The 20,021-nt window shown below is 37.4% G+C and overlaps 1 protein-coding gene across 6 annotated transcripts in view; it reads right to left on the bottom strand.

The window, feature by feature from the left end:
* Positions 1 to 20,021, bottom strand: part of OPHN1 (oligophrenin 1) — a 602,961-nt gene that overhangs the window by 118,674 nt on the left and 464,266 nt on the right. For all 6 annotated transcript variants that reach the window (XM_067724252.1, XM_067724257.1, XM_067724254.1 and 3 more), the window contains 2 exons: positions 17,352 to 17,410; positions 16,087 to 16,192 (listed from right to left, as the gene is read on the bottom strand). In XM_067724252.1, coding sequence (XP_067580353.1) covers positions 16,087 to 16,192; positions 17,352 to 17,410 — 165 coding nt within the window. The remainder of the gene's footprint in view (positions 1 to 16,086; positions 16,193 to 17,351; positions 17,411 to 20,021) is intronic.

Raw genomic sequence — 20,021 nt, 5'->3', positions numbered from 1 at the left:
TCAGTAACTTGACACATATTTCCAATCCCAATGCACAGCTTGGGCTCTGAAGCTGACCTGGGTTTGAATCCCAACTCTGCCACCCATTAGCCGTGCAACAGTGAATGTTGCTGACCTAACTTCTCTGGGCTTCAGTTTTCCCACTCGCAAAAATAGTATCCACCTCAGACGGTTGTGAAATAAATAGAGCTAAATTGCTTTAGCATGGTATCCTGGAAATATTCCATTAGAAGTATCTGCTGTTATAATGACCTCTCCAGGAGCCTCCATCTAGGCACTGCTGATGTCTGACACTCTTATATACTACACTGCTTAGATGAAGTTTTCTGGCTATATCATGCTGTTTCAGATCTCCGTATCTTTGCTCATGCCATTCCCTCTGTTTAGAATGTCTCCATCCTCCTAGATCCAAAGAATGTCTATCCTTTGAGATTCACTTTAGGTGACATCTCCTTCAGGGCTCTCACAGCCCACTGTCCTCATCTTGATTGACACCATTGGCAAGTCGAATATATTGCAATTTTCTGTTTCTTATCTGCCTTTCCTACTAGGTGGTAAACAACTTCCAAGTGTGTGTGCCTCACACAGAGTAGATACTAATTAATTATTTTTAATAGAACTGAGAGCCTCTAGCACTCTTTCATATAGTACTGGAGGCAGCTAAGTAAAAGGTGTACAGCGCTTTGGTCAGTTTGGCTGTGGGAGTGGGGAGATAAGGGAATGGAACAGCCCGCCACAAACACTAATTTTCAAAACCTGCCCAGGTCAAGTCCCTTGAGAGACTGACCCCATTAATAGGCAGGCTCCTGTCACTAACAAGGTAATTGACAGGGACAGAATCCTTAGACAAATTCTAATGAAGTCTGTTAAGCCCATGACAAAGGCTGGGTGCCATTCAGATGATAATGAACAGCAACTATTCACAGGCCTTTGGTATTGCTAGACTGATGATGGATCCCTTTTAACAGTTTAAATACTTCTGCAATTAACCCTTATTCTTTAGTGACAGAATATTTCAGATGTTAAAATGGAAAAGCAACTCCATGCTGCCACCGAGATCCAGAATGGCTAAACCACTAGTAACAAGGCAAGGACACTTGTGAGACAACAGCCTCCAGCATGTGTAAATGCTTATCTCCTTTTTTGAGCTTTGAAAGAAAGTGACTTTGGTTGAATATGCCAGAGCTCACTTAATCCTCATAACTCCAAAAGGCAGAGTATATTATCTCTGAAGCCTAGTTTCACAGAGGGTAAAGAACTTAGTTAAAGTCAAACAGTTTGTGAATACATGGCAATACAGGGATTCAAACCCATATCTGTTGGGCTCCAAGTCTTACAGTCATCCCATTGCATCCCACTGCCTGCTTGTCTAGTTCCTGTCAAGAAATCAGCCCCTATGGGGGCCCCTTTAGGCAAAAGCCACCTTCTGTTTCTCTGATGGAGGTTCAAGGTATTCCATTTAGGACACTCTTTTCATTCTTAGTCTTCTTATGAGATTTGAAAGGTAATCTATTCTTTGGGGAGGTTTCTTTCCATTTGACATCTCTCCTTTTTTATTATACATTTTGAAAATCATTAAGAGGCATAATTGTGGGTTAATAAGATGAATGAAACCAAAAATAAGGGCATCATGAGTAGTTAATTAGGTGGGAGTTTGTAATATGATTTGGAAGCAAAGAAATCTTAAACTCTTTAGTCCACTTAGACTAAAGAAAATAGATACAACTTCTTTTTTTTAACATCTTTATTGGAATATAATTGCTTTACAATGGTGTGTTAGTTTCTGCTTTATAACAAAGTGAATCAGCTACACATATACATATATCCCCATATCCCCTCCCTCTTGCGTCTCCCTCCCACCCTCCCTATCCCACCCCTCTAGGTGGTCACAAAGCACTGAGCTGATCTCCCTGTGCTATGCATCTGCTTCCCACTAGCTACCTATTTTATATTTGGTAGTATACATAAGTCCATGCCACTCTCTCACTTCACCCCAGTTTACCCTTCCCCCTCCCCATGTTCTCAATGGATACAACTTCTTGAACATCAAAATTTAAACCAGAGTAGAGAGAGGTTATAAAAAGCCTCCAGTTTAGGAAAAAATAATTTTGATTAGATGGTTTAGATCAGAGGTCATAAATTAAAATGCCTATAAAAACAGAACTACCTTATGATCCAGCAATCCCAATTCTAGGTATATATTCAAAGGAAATGAAATCAGTATCTCAAAGAGAATATCTGTACTCCCATATTCATTGCAGCATTAGTCACAATAGCCTAAGTGTCCTTAGATGGACAAACAGATAAACATATACACACAATGGAATATCAATAAGCTTTAAAAAAGAAGGAAATCCTGCCTTTTGCAACAACATGGATGAACTTGGAGGACATTATGTTAAGTGAAATAAGCCAGACACAGAGTAGAATGGTAGTTGCCAGGGGCTGGGGGAGGGGAAAATGGGGGAGATGTTGGTCAAGAGGTACACATTTTCAGTTATATAAGATGAGTAAGTTTTAGAGATCTAATATATAGCAATATGAATATAGTTAACAATACTGTATTTTGTGCTTGAAATTTGCTAAGAGGGTAGATCTTAAGTGTTCTTCATAGAAAGAAAGAAAGAAGGAAGGAAGGAAGGAAAGAAAGAAAGAAAGAATGAATGAATGAAAGAAAGAAAGAAAAAGAAAGAAAGAAGGGAAGGAGGGAGGGAGGGGAGAAGGAAGGAAGGAAGGAAGGGAGAAAACGGTAACTATATGAGGTGATAGATATAGTAATTAGCTATATTGTGGCAATTATTTCACAACATATACATATACCAAACATCATTATGGTATATAAGTAATATACCATAAATATATACAATTTTTATTTGTCAATTATACCTCAACAAATATGAACAAATAAAAATAAAAACTGAATAAGTTCATTAAACTGGTTCCATCACTAACACGTTGTATGATTTGGGGCCTATCTTTTTCCATCCCTGGATATCTGTTCCCTCACCTATAAAATGAGGTGGTTATTGGGTAATCTAAAGAGTCTTTCAGCTCTGCCATTCAGTGACTCTAAGAAAGTCCTTCCCTTGAAAATAATGGAAAAAAGAAAGAGTCACACATTACATGTCTACTGTTGGAAGAACGTAGAACCATTTATTAAGTATGTCTGCCCTCCCCACTGTAAAGACCACGCCCCCAATACCCAAAATAACCAAAAAAACCCACCCCAAATCCCCAAAAAACAAATTAAAAAAAAAGAACTTGAATCAGAGCAAGCCTCTTGATTCAAAATATGGGAAACTTTAAAGGACAAATGACCTGTTTTCTTTAACAAATAAATTATAAGAAACAAGAAAGAGATGAAGAAGAAACTTACAGATTGGGAACATGGTAAAAACACAGAGGCCCTATCCTATCAAACTTTGGCCTCTGTGTTCTTTATTAGCCCTCCAAGTGATTCTGATACACACAAAAGATTGAGAACTACTGCTATAGATAAGGGATCACCAAACTATGGCCCTTGGGCCAAATCCAACCTGTTTTTGTAGATAAAGTTTTATTGGAGTATTGTTATGCTTATTCATTCACATATTATCAATGGCTGTTTTTGTATTATAAAGGTAGAACTAAGTAGCTGCAACAGAGTCCATATAGCTCACAAAGCCTTCAATATGTATTATCTAATCCTTTCTGGAAAACATTTGCTGACCTCTGCTAGAGATTAAAAGAGACTTAAAAAACATCTGAAAAGATTCCTATGTGTGGACGTTATTTGGATCCTTATTAAAAAAAAAATATATATATATATGACATATTTGAGACTACTGGAAAATTGAACACAGAATATTTAATGATATTAAGTAATTATTAACAGTTTGTTTTCAGATGTGATAATTATATTGTGTTTATATGTACAAAGAATTTTCATTTTTCAATATACATACTGAAATATTTATGGATAAAATAATGTCTTAGATTTGCTTCACAATAATATAGGAGGAGGGGAAATGAATAGGGATATAGATGAAACAAGGTTTGCTACATGTTGAAAATTGTTGAAGCTGGGTGATAGGCACATGAGAGTTCCTTACAGGCATATGAGAGTTCCTTATACTATTCCTTCAGACTCAGGATGCCACAAGGATTTAAAAAGTCCCCCACCCTCCTTCACAAGATTTTGGTTAAAGATTTAAGAGGATTATACCTGGATCAAGGTTGAGTAGAGGCCTTTCCAGCCAGAACGGAAAAAAGCATCTTAAGTGACAAAAACCCTTCTTAAGGACATTATTCCTAGGTACGGCCTTCCCTCTACTATTCAGAGCAACAATGGATCTGCTTTCATCACAGAAATAATGCAAACAGCAAATAAAGGTTTAGGTATAAAATGGAAACTTCACTCAGCATGGACACTGCAATCTACAGAAAGGGTAAGAAGATGAACCACACTCTGAAGAAAATGCTCGCCAAACGATGCCAGGAAACTCATCTAAAATGGAAAAAGGTCTTGCTGATTGCTCTCCTTTGTACACTGGTGGCCCCTAGAAGCAGGCTAGGTATACAGGATACCACTCTTACCTCCTAAGAGTAAAGAAAGAGAAACATTTCTAACACAGGAGGCAAAAATTAAACAGTATGTACAACAGATTGGTCAATTGTTAACCACTGCATGAGTTTGTATTCCACAGGTCTCCCCCTCACCTGGAAGCTCCCTTGCATCCCTTTAAAGCAGGAGACCCAGTGCTGCTGAAAGTGTGCAAAAGAGCAAGGGTGCTTCCCTGGCGGCACAGTGGTTAAGAATCTGCCTGCCAATGCAGGGGACATAGGTTTGAGCCCTTCTCCAGGAAAATCCCATATACCGCGGAGCAACTAAGCCTGTGCACCACAACTACCGAGCCTGCACTCTAAAGCCCAAGAGCCACAACAATTGACCCCACGTGCTGCATGTACGGAAGCCCACGTGCTCTAGAGCCTGTGCTCCACAATAAGAGAAGCCTGCGCACCACAACAAAGAGTAGTCCCTGCTCACCGCAACTAGAGAAAGCCTGCATGCAGCAACAAAGACCCAACGCAGCCAAAAATAATAAATAAATTTTAAAAAAAGAGCAAGGATCTGAGCAGCAGCTTGAAGAAAAATGGAAGGGATCCTATGACATTCTTCTTACTACTCAGAAACTTTAAGTATTTGTTCTGACAAGCAGAATGAAAGTTCTGTTTTCTTATTCTTTCTCATACCTTTTATGTACAAAGTTATACATCCATATGCTGATCCTTTTGATAATTCTAACTGCCAGATATGTGGTCAGCTTCCTATTTCTGGGTCTTCAGGATTGCCTTAATGGGTTTTCCCCATACAGGAAATGGTTTGGAAACAACTGGCTACAACAAGTCTCTCTGAAGTACCAGTTCCACACTAGGCTTCAGACTTATTCCCTTGAATTCCTAAGGAAATGAGATTTTTCTGTCTACTAAAGTTCCAGTTGTCATTCCTCTTACCTCTAACTGGGCCTGTTGCACCAAAATGGCAGACCAAGGGATTGAGATCTTAATCACATAAGACTCGGATCCAGGACTTGGAGCTCAAATATTGTAAATTTGGTATCTACTCCCCAAAATTTAGACACCCCATCTCAGCAGGAAGTAGAATGGTCGTCACCCAGTTCCCTGAAAGATTTGGGGAAAGATAAAACCAAAGTGGGGATTAAAACCGAGTTCCCCTAAAACCAAGTTCCTCTGCTGAGTTTATGATTAACATCTCTATCCAAAATGATTGTTCCCTTTCTAATCTAATATCTGTTCTCCTCAAGATTGAGGAGGATCAAGTAAAAAGCGGGGAGTGAGACCAAGCAGGGCCCTGTGGGGCTCCCAGGCCTCCCCGTTTCTTGTAGGCAAGACTCCAGCCTGCATGACTTTCCCTGTGTTCCAAAGGGAGGGTTTGAACAGCTGCTAATCAAGGGAGAAGCAGCCAGAAAACCACCTGAGGAAAGACTAAAGGAACCAGAGAAGCTCATCAAGATGATTACCTGAGACCAGATTAGAGGAGTGCAGGCCCTACACATAACCTAATCTTGTCAGAGACCCCACCCTTGAACCACTGTTATAAAACCCTTCATCAAATCCTCTGGGGTTGTGACACATAGTTTTTCAGGCACGCACCAGCTGTGTCCCCCTTTGCCTAGCAAAATAATAAAGCTATCCTTTTCTATTCACCCAAAACTCGGTCTCCAAGGTTTGATTCGGCACTGGTATACAGAGAAGCTGAGCTTTTGGTAACATCCCAATTCCTGAAGATGATGCCCTTAAGGGCAGACAGCTTTGGTTTCAACCATTGGTGTTATATTATTCATAATTTACTTTAAATACTGCAACATAGCCAGTACAATGTCCTAAATTTCATCAATGTCATCAATTGCAATCACACCATTATTTTAGTATGTACCACTGAGAAAGAAGAAACTTTCACTGTCAAATCATTATGTAATATTTTTGAAGACATTTTAAATAGAAAATAAACTCAACAATGAACATAATTTAACTAAAATGACTACAACATGAGCAGCTATGATCATGTTCATGCATGTAGACGTTATGATAATTAGATAAAAACTGCTATCTGACAACAGTGATTTTAAGAAACAATTGATTCTAAGATGCATCCAGAATTCAGGTTACAATTTGAAAAAGAAAAGTGCCCTTTAGAATGGATGAAATTTGATATATGTGTTTGTTAGTTTTCATGCACACCCTAGGACAGGTCAGTTATGGTTGTAGTATTCTAATTTTAAATGCATATTTACATACTCTAGGACTGATTAATTAGTATTTAAAAGACTCTAATCAGAAGCCAGAGGGGCTACTATAAGCTTCAGCTAACCTCATCTCCAATCAACACCAATGGCTCTGTTAATTAGCATGGTTGGTGGCAAACTGACTTCTCATTGCTTAGATGTGTCAAGATAAATGGATTGTGGATTGGCTAGAAATATTGTATAGACATTCTCAAGCTTTCATTGACAGGTTAGAATAGAGCAATGATCAATCTTAACATCAGTAAGGTGGGTCAACTAATATTATGAATCTTCAGATGTGATGCAGCATAAGGTACACAAAATCACCTATGATGTGTTCTATCCCCAAAATAGTTAACTTGAATCCATCTAGCCTTAAAATACAACCTCTACTTTATAAGAAATAAAGAAAATAGGGGAACAAGCTGAAAAATACAATGACGAAAGTAGACAAAACTAGTGAGAGAGTGGTGTGGACATATATACACTACCAAACGTAAAATAGATAGCTAGTGGGAAGCAGCCGCATAGCACAGGGAGATCAGCTCGGTGGTTTGTGACCACCTACAGGGGTGGGATAGGGAGGATGGGAGGGAGGGAGATGCAAGAGGGAAGAGATATGGGAACATATGTATATGTATAACTGATTCACTTTGTTATAAAGCAGAAACTAACACACCATTGTAAAGCAATTATACTCCAATAAAGATGTTAAAAAAAAAACAAAAAAGACTCTACAGAAAAACAAATTTTTGGGTCAACTAAGGAAATGTTAATATGCTCTGGAGAAGTAGAACTTGTTGAACTGAAAAAAGGTGGAAATTGTTGAACTGAAAAAAGTTTGGTGTTACTGAACAGCATAACCTCAATTTGGTAAAAAATGTAAATGTGTTTGTGTGGGGTGTGTGTGTATACATAAACACATACCCACACCCACAGAAAGATCCAGAAGAAAAAGCACGAATATATTAATAGTAGTGACTTTTGGATGCTGAAAATAGAAAGCTTTTATTTTTGTTTATTGACTTGTTTTGTTCTTCTATATTTTCCAATCTCTACAATGCAATGGTATTGCTTCAGAAATAACAAGTGCTATTATTACAAAAGTAAGAAGATTCTAATAAGCCTAAGAGCTCACACCCTATAGAATGGTAGCCGAAGCCTAGGATTGCAAAGGGGTCTTGGTCTTGCATTTGGGCATTAGATCATGGGATTTTATTGCCTGAACTACAATTGCGTTGCTGTATTATTATCTCATCTGTTTCAATTTAAACTTTAATGCATGATGCAGTCAGAGCAACTGAAAGGAAAGAGAGCTGAGACTTCACTGAGTTTACAGAACAGGTTGTACAACTGTTTTGAATCTGCTTCGAGATAAATACCTGCGTGAGTGGCAGAATTAGGCCTGAGGCTTGCTTGCATTGTATATGCCACTGGTCATGAGATTGTGGGGGAGGTAACCTGTACCGTTCTCCTACTTCAGATTAATGGAAGCAATAGGTAAAAAGCAAAAAGAATGGAATAATTGGGAATCTCAAATTGGCTGATGTCAATTTGTGTTTGCCAGTAATTAGCCTAGAAAATGGGCCAGCAGTGGGAACACACTAAGAAGGCATAAGTTATGATTATCATATAGCTTATGAAAGCAGTGGTTGGCAGGCAGAAAAATTATGTGAATTTTGAAAGCACATAGATTTTCTTCTCCTGTGTAAATTTCCCTGTTGGAACTAAGCCTATTTTATTTGCATTTTCCCTATAACTCTTGGTTATAAAGATACAAAAAAGTTGAAAGAATGGTACTATGAAAATTAATACTGTCTATACCTAAATTCAGGAATTAACATTTTCCTACATTTGCTTGTTCTCTCTGTATATTTTTTTTCTGAGCCCTTTAGAAGTAAATTGTTTCAACTCTAAATATTGTAGTATTCATCTCCAAATAATAAGCATGCTGTCCTACAAAACCACAATAACATTTTTATACCGAGGAAAATTTATAATAATTCCATATCACCTGATATCCGGTCCATATTCAAATTTTCTCAAATATCATGAAAAAATTATTTTATAGGTGGGTGTTTCAAATCTAGATCCAAAGTTCATACACTGCATTTGTTTCTGTTTCTTTAGCCTCTTAATACAAAACAGTACCACTACCTTTTTTCCCCAGGGCATTGACTTTTATAAAAATTCCAAGCCAGTTGTCTAAAAGAATGTCAAACATTCTGCATTTTTCTATACCCTGTATTTCCTGTAAACTTAAAAGGCTAAATTTGATTGGGGTTAAACATTCTTGGCAAAAATATTTGTTTATGTTGTATACTTCTTACTGTATCCCATCAGAAGGTAGATAAGGTCAGTTTGTATCATTATTAGTGATGCTAAATTTGATCAATTAATTAAGGTGGTATTTGCCAGATAACTTCATTGTAAAGATATAGTTTCCATTTGTAATTAGTAAGTAATCTGTGGGTAATACTTTGAAACTATATGAATATCTTGTTCCTGAAAATTCTTTTACTCAGTGGTTTTGATCCATGCCTGAAATAGGGTGCTGAGGTTGCAAACTCGAAGTTTTTCTTTTTGCTTTCTTTCTTAAGTGTAGTTGATTTACAATATTAGTTTTAGGTGTACAACATAGTGATTCAATATCTTTATAGATTATACTCCATCCAAAGTTATAAAATATTGGCTATATTCCCTGTGCTGTACAATATATTCTTGTAGCTTATTTATTTTATAAATAGTACTTTGTACCTTAGTCCTCTACCACTATCTTACCCCTCTCCACTTCCCTCTCCCCACTGGTAACCACTAGTTTGTTCTCTACACCTGTGAGCCTGTTTCTGTTTTATTATGTACATTCGTTTGTTTTATTTTTTAGATTCCACATATAAGTGACAACATACAGTACTTGTCTTTCTCTGCCTGACTTATTTCCTTAGCATAATACCCTCCAAGTCTATGCATGTTGTTGCAAATGGCAAAATTTCATTCCTTTTATGGCTGAGTAATATTCCATTGTATGTATATATACCAGCTGCTTTATCAATTCATCTGTTGATGGACACTTAGGCTTCCACATCTTGGCTTTTGTAAATAATGCTGCTATGAACACTGGGGTGCATGTATATTTTTGAATTAGTGTTTTGTTTTCTTTGTATATATACCCAGGAGTGGATTATATGGTAATTCTAGTTTTTGTTTTTTGAGGAACCTCCAAATATTTTCAATAGTGGCTGCACCAATTTACATTCTCACCAGCAGCATACTAGGATTCCTTTTTGATGACAGTCATTCTTTTTGTTTGTTTGTTTGTTTAGCAAGAAGAAAAGAGTTTTATTTATCACTATGGATGATAAATGAAACAATGAGTAAATAAAATTATACTTTTAATATTGATTTACAGTATTTCAAATATCTCTGGGTGTTTATATTTAATCTACGTATCCATTCAGACTTCTTAAAATTATTTTCATGAGCTAATGATCCACACAGAATTTAAAAATTCACAGTATCCTTCAATTTTGTTTATTTTATTAAAATCCAGTCCTCGATCTAATTGCATTTCTTTTCTTCTTTAAAATATAAATAGTGGCACTTAAAATAACACTAACAATTGCAACAGATCCAACCACTGACAATACCAAGGTAGAAATGTTAACTCTGGGATTTGGATGACTTTCACCACGACTGGTGATCTGCTTGAGAAATAAACAAAGCTACTTGTGTAAAGTTGGATACTTTTGATGTCAAATTGCTTTAATCCACATTTTGAATGGCAATGAATATGTGGGTTTCATTTTCTTCTGAGATATTTCCTGGTTTGAATGCAAAGGTTTCCTTGGAGTTGGCCTCATTTGGTAGCAGATCAGTAGTGTTTACTTGCAGAGCATGGTCAAAATTATCCCTTAGCTCCAAAATTAGCTCCAGAATGTTTCCACTTATTCTTATGATATACTGTTGAACTTAGGGGAAAAAGTTACAAATTAAGTAGGAACTGGAGCATCCATTTAAAATTCCTTTTTATTAATTTTTCTCAAAAATATTTAGTTATGTCAAGCTTATACTCATATCCAAAGCCTTATTTATTTTTCTATAAAAGCTGAATTCTGATTTTTAAACTCTGCCAAATGCTACCTTCTCTGTATGAAAAGTGGTAGCAGGTTATAATGTGTCACATTTGATTGATTCAAAACATGAGATTATAAAATTAATACTTTTCTGAGCTATCAATTAAAAATTATTTTCCTCTTACTCATCCTTACACCCTTGCTTTTGCAATGAGTACCTTTCACTTAATCAACGCTGCATGACACTTTGTCCTTACCATTTACAACATCAAAATCATCTGGTGCTGTCCGTGTTTTTTTAATAATTTTAATTGTAGTATAGTTGCTTTACAGTGTTGTGTTAGTTTCTGCTGTGCATCAAACTGAATCAGCTATACGTATGCATAGATTCCCTCTTTTTTGGATTTCCTTCCCATTTGGTCACCACAGAGCAGTGAGTGGAGTTCCCTGTGCTATATAGTAGGTTCTCATTAGTTATCTACTTTATACATAGTAGTGTATATATGTCAGTCCCAATCTCCCAATTCATCCCACCACCCCCATGACAGGTGTGAGGTAATATCTCAATGTGGTTTTGTTTGCTTTCTCTGATCATTAGCAATGTTGAGCATCTTCTCATGTGTCTGGTGATCTGTATGCCTTTGTTGGAAAAATATCTATTCACGTCTTCCCATTTTTTAATCGAGTTGTTTTTTCAATATTGAGTTACATGAGCTGATCATATATTTTAGATATTAACCCCTCATTGGTCATATCTTTTACAAATATTTTCTCCAATTTGGTAGAATGTCTTTTTATTTTGTCAATGGTTTCCTTCGCTGTGTGAAAGGTTATATGTTTAATCAGGTCCCATTTTTTTTGTTGTTCTTTTTTTTTTTTTGCTTTTGTTTACTTTGCCTTAGGAAACAGATCAAAAAAACCATTGCTACAATTTATGTCAAAGAGTGTCTTGCCTATGTTTCACTCTAAGAATTTTACAGTATCTGCTCTTACATTTAGGTCTTTGATCCATTTTGAGTTTATTTTTGTGCATGGTGTTAGAGAATGTCCTAATTTCATTCTCTTACATGTTGCTGTCCAGTTTTCCCAGCACCATTTATTGAAGAGACTGTCTTTTCTCCATTGTATATTCTTGCCTCCTTTGTCATAGATTAACTGACCATAGGTGTGTGGGTTTATTTCTGGGCTGTCTATTCTGTTCCATTGATCCATGTGTCTGTTTTTGTGCCAAGAACACACTGTTTTGATTACTGTAGCTTTTTGAAAACTAGTTTTTCTAATTCTATCATTCCTCCCACACTTATTAGCTGGTATTCTTCAGTAATAAAGGGCTTTCCTTACTCTAACTACCTCCCATGGATTTTTATTTATTCAAAATGTTATTATCAAATACAGCACTCATTGTTTTTGATGTTTCGGTTGCTCCAGATGTAATCAGTGTCAGCCTTTTCAAGCAGATTCCTGAATCTTTGTGACATGACCCTATTAGTGCATGAGCTCTTCTTTGCTTACAAAGGTATACCTGATCCAAGACTCACCTTGTATTTTCCTTGCCCCAGACCTGGAATCAGCCAGTTCTCTAAGAAGACTTGGCACTTTTGAGAAGGGAATGTTATTTAGAGACAAAAGATCTGGGCACTACATGTGTTTATTGCTTTCTTGGGTAGAATCATCTCAAGACTTGTTAAGTGAATAGAAGATTTTGTTGTTTTGTTTTTAAATCATGAGTTCATATTGGCATTCTCAATTCAACTTTACCATTAGAGAATTTTTTTTTCTTTACATCTTGAATTTTGTATCCACATCTCTTTTTCTTACACCATAAACCTTGGCTTCTGATAATATTAATATATTTACTATTTTTTACTTTATCCTTATGAGATACATATACATAAAATAATTTCAAGTTATAATTATAATATTACTAGTACTAATAAACCTACTGGCTGATGCTTACAACTTTTTTTTGCAGTTTTTCCTGTTTTTAGAATATATTTCATTAGCATGAATCAGAGGCTGTGTTGACAAGTTAGATGAAATAACTGTTTTCTCTGTATGACTATGCTATGAATTTGATAAACATTTAGATTCATTTGATTTTTTGCATTCCATTTTAGGGTTTGTAATGTTTTCCTTTTCATTTAATTTTACTTTTTGGATACCTAAAATATTAATATGGCTCAAAAGTCAAAACCATAGAAGGAGGACTCAGAGGAATCTAGCTCTCATCCTTGTCCCTTCCACCCTAGTCACCACCTATCCCCTGTAGAAAAGAAAAAAAAAAAAGAGAAGCCGCAATTAAATATAGTCAGGAGACCAGAAGGGGGAGCTCTTATACCCTGCCATGATAGCAGAGCCCAACAGGAAGAAAACAGATTTTTCTTTCCTGCCAAGGACCCAAGCCAATGAAAAGCTATGGACTCTTTGTTTACTATAGCCCTCCCAACTTCCTTTTCCCCTCTATAAAAGCGTTGTCCTTCCCTTGTCAGGTGAGGACTTGCCCATTGTTTGGCATGATTGCAGATTCCAAATTACAAATCTCTGCTCATCCCAAATAAACCCACCTTTGCTGAAGAAATATCTGGTAGTCTATTTCAGGTCAACACCTCCATAGTAACCATTTTCATTAGTTTGTTTTTATAACAGCTTTATTGAGATATATTTCATGTACCATAAAATTTACCCTTGTAAAAGGTACAATTCAGTGGTTTTTAATATATTCACAGAGTTGTCCAACAATCATCACTATCTAATTCCAGAACACTTTCACCACTCCAAAAAGAAACCCTGTAACCATTAGCTGTTACTTCCCATGTCTCAGTCCTAGGCAACTATTAACCTACATTCTGCCTCTATAGATTTGTCTTTTCTGGTCATTTCATAAAAATGGAGTAATGTAATATGTAGCCTTTTGTGTCTGGCTTCTTTCACTTAGCATAATATTTTCAAGGTTCATCCATATACTTGATTCCTTTTATGGCTGAATAATTTTCCATTGTATGTTTATACCATATTTTATTTTTTCCATTCAGCATTTGATGGTCATATGGGCTGTTTCCACCTTTGGACAACTATGGATAATGCTGCTATGAATATTTGTGTACAAGTTTTTGTACAGAAATTTGTAATGCATCTGGAAATCACTTCAAAAACAAAATTCATATTTTCCTCATTCTTTTTAATGACTATATAATACCACATTGCTTGAATATACCATGATTTACAAAACTAGTCACTTATTGTTGAATATTTATGTTGCTTCCAATATTTTGTTACTAAAAATTACACTGCACTGACACAAACTTGTGCATATGTTGTTTTGTATTTGTGGAGGTATATCTTCAGAGTAGATGCCTAAAAGTGGAGTTGCTGGGTTAAAGGATAATTGAAAATGCAGATTTGTTAGATATTGCCAAATTCCCGTCCTGTACGTCTGTGTTTGTATTGCATTAACACCAGCAATGTGTTGGACTCCCTGTGCCCCAAAGTCTCATAAACAGAATGTGGTCAAGCTTTAGGGTTTGCCAATAAATGGTATCTCAATGTAGGTTTAATTTGCATTTTTCTTATTACAAGTTAACTTGCACAGTTTTTCACATATTTAAGGTTATTTGTCATTCTAGTTCTGTGTTTTGTGTGTCTGTGTCTATTGTTCCTTTTGTTCTAAGGATTTTGAGGAGCAAGATTCTTCAAGTAAGGTAGATGGCCAGCCTTTTGGTGGAGGGAGGTAGGTGTCTCTCACTAACTGCTAGTAGGAGAATCTTCAATTGAATCCTTGGCTCATGTCACATATTAAGACTCTTAGAAAGTAAGAGCTGGAAGAACACTTTGAGATTAGCTATTCCAGTCCCCTCATATTATAGATGACCAAACTGAGGCCCAGAGAGTAGGATGGACTTTCTTTAGGTTCATAGCAAATTAGCAATAAAGCTGAAATTTGAACCCAAAGTCCCTTTTCCCCGGGCAACTTCAAATTAACAACATGTGCTGATTTTTGTACTTTACGGAGATTATCATAAACAATTTTTTGAAAAGAAAATGCTTTTTAATGTTTGCTATTAGCCCAAATTACAAACATTGGCAATAAATATAAAAGCTATTGTCTTGTTAATTCTGCCTATTTGTCTGCAATATTGGCTATAGACGTATTAAAAAAAAACTCCAAAACAAAAACTTAGAATGTCAGAGTTGGTCAGATCTTGGAGAGATATTATCATATCACAGGGGAACCTGAGGTCCAGAGGTACAGAGTGATCAGGATTTATTACAGCAGGAGGCAAAGAGGGCCATTTAACCTTCACTAAGGGCCTCAATTTTAGGTGTTTTGAGATATTCTCCAAATGAGGTTAAAATATCTCATCAATGCATTTATGAGTGTGCTGATAGCTTTATTTTGTTAAACACAAACACTTAAAAGGCATCACAATTTTTCTAAGCTTGTTGTCTCACTTATTTACTTTTTAATACACCAGGAGTGGTCTTAAGAGAGACCTGCCCGCGGTCATCAAGAAAGCTAGTAGCAGAACTGACACTAGAACCCAGGTTTGCTGACTCCTGGACAGAGTATTTTCTGCTGCACCATACTGTTTCCTTAGAGCAGCTAGCCTTTTATGAGTCAAGTAAATTCATCTTTATTCACAACATTGAACCTTCATGCCAGGAAGAACCACAGTGGGGCACACATGCCCTTACACCCACCCATCTTAGAGCCTATCACCAGACCTACTCTCTGGAATGCTGCTATCTGTTCCTACATGCCACACCCAAGCAAAGAAGGTGACCATAATCATAACTCCCATGTCTTGAGAACTTCCTATGTGCCACGTACTTCACCTGTGTTCATTCAAATCCACACAACAGTCTTATGTGGTAGGGAATACTACTCTCATTTTATAGATGATCAAACAGGTTAAGAGAGGTTTTCCTAAGATTACACAGCTGGGATTTGAACCCACGTTTATCTGATAGCAAAGCCTGTGCTCAGCCACCATTCTACCTGGTGTTACCATTCAACTGAGACAACCCCTCAACTAAGATGCATGATGACCCTGAGAGGATATATATAAGGGTAAAGGGAAAACTGACTTTCTCACAGAGCACTCAGACTGCCCAGGATGAAGCAGTTGGGGGCTGAGACTTAATGAGCTGACAGACAGTTAATATGCAGTGCTACCATGTGGGCCAGCCCTCTAATAGGAACTCTTCCTGAAAACCTAGAAGTTACTTACTTGACCAAGTGTCTTATAAGAAGTTCCAGCATCTCTCTGTTCTTTTCCGGTAGCTTATATACCAAGGAATGAATAGCTCCCAGCCGATAATCCAGGTTGTCAGACTCTGAGAGAGAACAGAGAGATAGTTTTGCCTTCTGGGCAACTGGATCAAGCAAACTCTCATACATATACACACAGGCACACACACACATGTGCACATGTGCACACAGACACAATCAGAGACACATAGAGTCAAATAGATGGAAAGAGAGAGATATATAGACACAGGGACACAATGACAAAGAGAGACCAAGAAACAGACACTGAAAGAAAGAGAGGGAGGGAGAGAGACTGACTAAAAGATAAAAACATAGATTGAAAACAAAGAAATAGGCCTAGAAAGATGAAGAATTAGAAGAGAGAAGAGAAAAGAAATATGAGTAGAGAAGACAAGACTGTCTCAGAGCAAGTCAGAATTCTGGATACAGCAGGTTGCTCCTAAAGTTCCACATGTAAACTTACAGCTGGAATCCCTTGCCCACCCACTTTCCTTGTGGAACTAGGAGGTATGCTTCTGTCTCTGGGTTCCTATGAAAATCACTGAGAGACCTCAGAGTAAAGATCAAAGCTCTCTTGCCTCAACAAATATTCATTATGAAGACAAATCCCCTGACTCATTTTCCTGAATACCATACAAGGCATAATGCAGAAGAGTCACATCAAGGTAGGGAGGGATACTCATACAGTGGCCTCAGTCAAAACTTTTAATGCTTCTTCAGCTGCCAACTTTTTAAGTGATTCCATATGCCTTATTTCCTGTGTACCCTTCCACCCTCACCATTGGTCTTATCATCTAAAAAAATGTGATGCTAGCACTAAAAGATTAGGAATAATAATTCACAACACAATTGAAAAGCATTTGAAAAGGCAAAGTGCTGAAAACATGCTGAAATAGTAACTGTAATGGAAACATTTTGCTGTCCCCTGGCAATGTGAGCCATCTTGTTCTGATGTAAGAGGCAAAATCAATCAATAAAATCCTCAGACCTGTCATATCCCTCGTTAGCCAGTTTTCTCCAATTCACTCAACTAACATTGATTTATGAAAAATAATACAACACTTGAGTTAGCAAGTAAGAATACTCTCATTTGACAGTGGACAAAATCTGTGTATATGTTTGTTTTTTCCCTCACTTTCCCTCAAGCAGTCTTCTAGGCTTGTTGCTGTAAATATTACTTAGAAGCGAGGACAACACAATTAACTAAGTAACATAAATACTTACTGGCAGCAGAGACCAGCTCTTTGTGAAGTCTATAGGTCATGACAGGTTCAGAAAGATTCCTGAAATTAATGAAGACTGTAAGTTCCTTTGGGGAGGGAGTAGCAAGGCCTTAGATGCGCAGTTCTGTGAGCAGCAAGGCTGAAGTTTCTGAGCTCCACAGATTAATGACTACATACATTTCTCTCTTCATCTGAAACTTTGTCAGAGGAATCCTAGTTGCTAGTAATTTGACAGAAGACCTATGAAAGTATGAGCTGAGACCTTGTGCAGGGTCTCCAATTAGTTCCCCAAAGTGAAAAGAGGCACAAATCAGTCCTGCAAAATTCCAAAGTGGACCCACTATGAATGCTACTATGAAGTCCTTACAGTTGGATAGTCCCTCAGTTTCCAAAGTGCTTTTTTTTTTTTTTTTTGCAGTACACGGGCCTCTCACTGTTGTGGCTTCTCCCGTTGCGGAGCACAGGCTCCAGATGCGCAGGCTCAGCGGCCATGGCTCGCGGGACTAGCCGCTCCGCGGCATGTGGGATCTTCCCAGACCGGGGCACGAACCCGCGTCCCCTGCATCGGCAGGCGGACTCTCAACCACTGCGCCACCAGGGAAGCCCCCAAAGTGCTTTTATATCTGTCCTCCCATTTGATCCTTCCAAAGATCCTGTGAGGTGAAGCAGTAATTCAAATACCCATTTAATGGAGAAGGAAATTGAGCCTCAAATAGGTTTCTTTATTTAGTCAAAAAATATTGGCTGAGGGACTTCCCTGGCGGTCCAGTGGTTAACACTCCATACTTCCACTGCAGGGGGAATGGGTTCAACCCCTGGTTGGGGAACTAAGATCCCGCTTGCTGTGTGGTGCAGCCAAAAAAAAAAAAATGTTGGCTGAGCACCTACTTGTGACTGGCATTGTGCCAGGTATTGGGGATCCAGATGAATTAGACATAGTCTAAACCTCCAAGGAGCTAATAGTCTAGTTGAGGAGAGTTCCATATACAAAATGTAGGTGATGCATGGCTCAGAGGAAGGAAGTAATACACTAATAATAATAATAACAAACTATCCACTGTTCTAAGTGGTTTATATATATTTACTCACTTAATTCTCATGACAACCCTGTAAGGTAGATATTGTTATTATCTCCACTTTATAGATAAGGAAACTGAGCTTCAGAAAAGTTAAATAGTTCATCCTAGACCACACAATTAGTAAGTGGCAGAATTTAGCAGTCTGTCTCAAGTCCATGTTCTTAATCACTACTTTATACTGCTTGCCACTGCTATTATTGTAGTAATCTAGGTGAGAAATAATAAAGGCCTAAACGAAAATAGTGCCATTAGGGATAGAAAGAAAATGTGAGAAGAGTCATTTGAAAGACATTAAAGACAGAGCTTCAATAATTGCATATGCTGGTGACGGAGAGAGTAATCTGGTTTGGGTGACTGAATAGATTAGAAATTGATTGAGAGGGAAGTGGAGATGCTATGTCAGAAGGGTTTCTGGGATAGCTAAAGGCAGATGTTTATTAGGAAGATGGATGGAGTGCCTTTCTAGATCTGAGAAGTAGATGTGGAAATCATGAGCCTAGGAGGGTGATTAGAACCATGAGAACAGATACCACTGCTCAAGGAAAGATGACAAACTGGCAGCCAACAGCTACATGAGACCTTTCAACAATTCTTCCCTGTCCAGAGTAGTGTGTAAAAAAGAAATGGAATTGAATGAGTCATCAGAATACGAAAAAATTGTATATTACACATAAAAGTCAATATTGTCTGCCTCTATTGAAAAACTGAAAGATCTGTCTATATTGGGTCCATATGGTTATTTGTGGAAGTAAAGAATATTGCTGTTTATATATAAACAAAGGGATTGCTATGCAAGTAAAGGTTTTATATGCAACATGTTTAACATAAAAGCAGTCTACTTCAGTCATTTTCATGTCCTGGCTCTTGTGGATATTTGAATTTTCCATCCCCTCAGTGTAGTAAAAAGAGAGGAAAGCCCTAGGAAATACCAGGTAGAAAGTCCATAAAAGGGACTTCTAAAAATTGTCAGAGGTGAGAGAAAATCCAAAAGCAATGGATTAGCAGAATCGAAAAGAAGAAAGTTTCAAGGAGGGCTTGTTAACAGCTTCAAATGCTACAAAGAGGTCAAATAAGGTAAAGGCTGACAATTGTCCATTGTGTTTAGAATTGAGGGAATCACTGGTGACCTTGGCAAGAGCAGCTTCAGTAGAGCAGAGGGGGCGGGAGTCAGACTGCAGTGGGTTAAGGAGTAAACTGGGACATTAAGAAGCAGAGACAGGGAGTGTATATTACTTCATACATTGAAGCTAGATTGGGAAGGGGTGAAATATCTCACTAGGCAATCTCATCTAAGCTCCTGACTCCAATTATCATCTACACTGTTGATGATTCTCAATTTTTTAGCTCGAGCCCAGAATTCTTGAGTTTCATTCCTATATATTTCCTATATATCAAATTGCCTACTTAAAATTCTTCTCCTGATTTCTTCAAAGACACCCAAATTTGACATATCCAAAACCTAACTTGTCATATCCCTCAAATTTAGTCATTTTCTTATGTTTCCCAAATCAGTAAATGTATGACCATCATTTGGTTGTATGGGCGGGAAATGTGGAAGCCATTCTTTTATCTCCCTCTCCTCCATCTTCATA

This window comes from Pseudorca crassidens, chromosome X (genome assembly GCF_039906515.1).
Source record: "Pseudorca crassidens isolate mPseCra1 chromosome X, mPseCra1.hap1, whole genome shotgun sequence".
Classification (NCBI taxonomy): domain Eukaryota; kingdom Metazoa; phylum Chordata; class Mammalia; order Artiodactyla; family Delphinidae; genus Pseudorca; species Pseudorca crassidens.
Note: the sequence above shows the minus strand (reverse complement) of the source record. Positions and strands in the feature narration are given on the sequence as shown.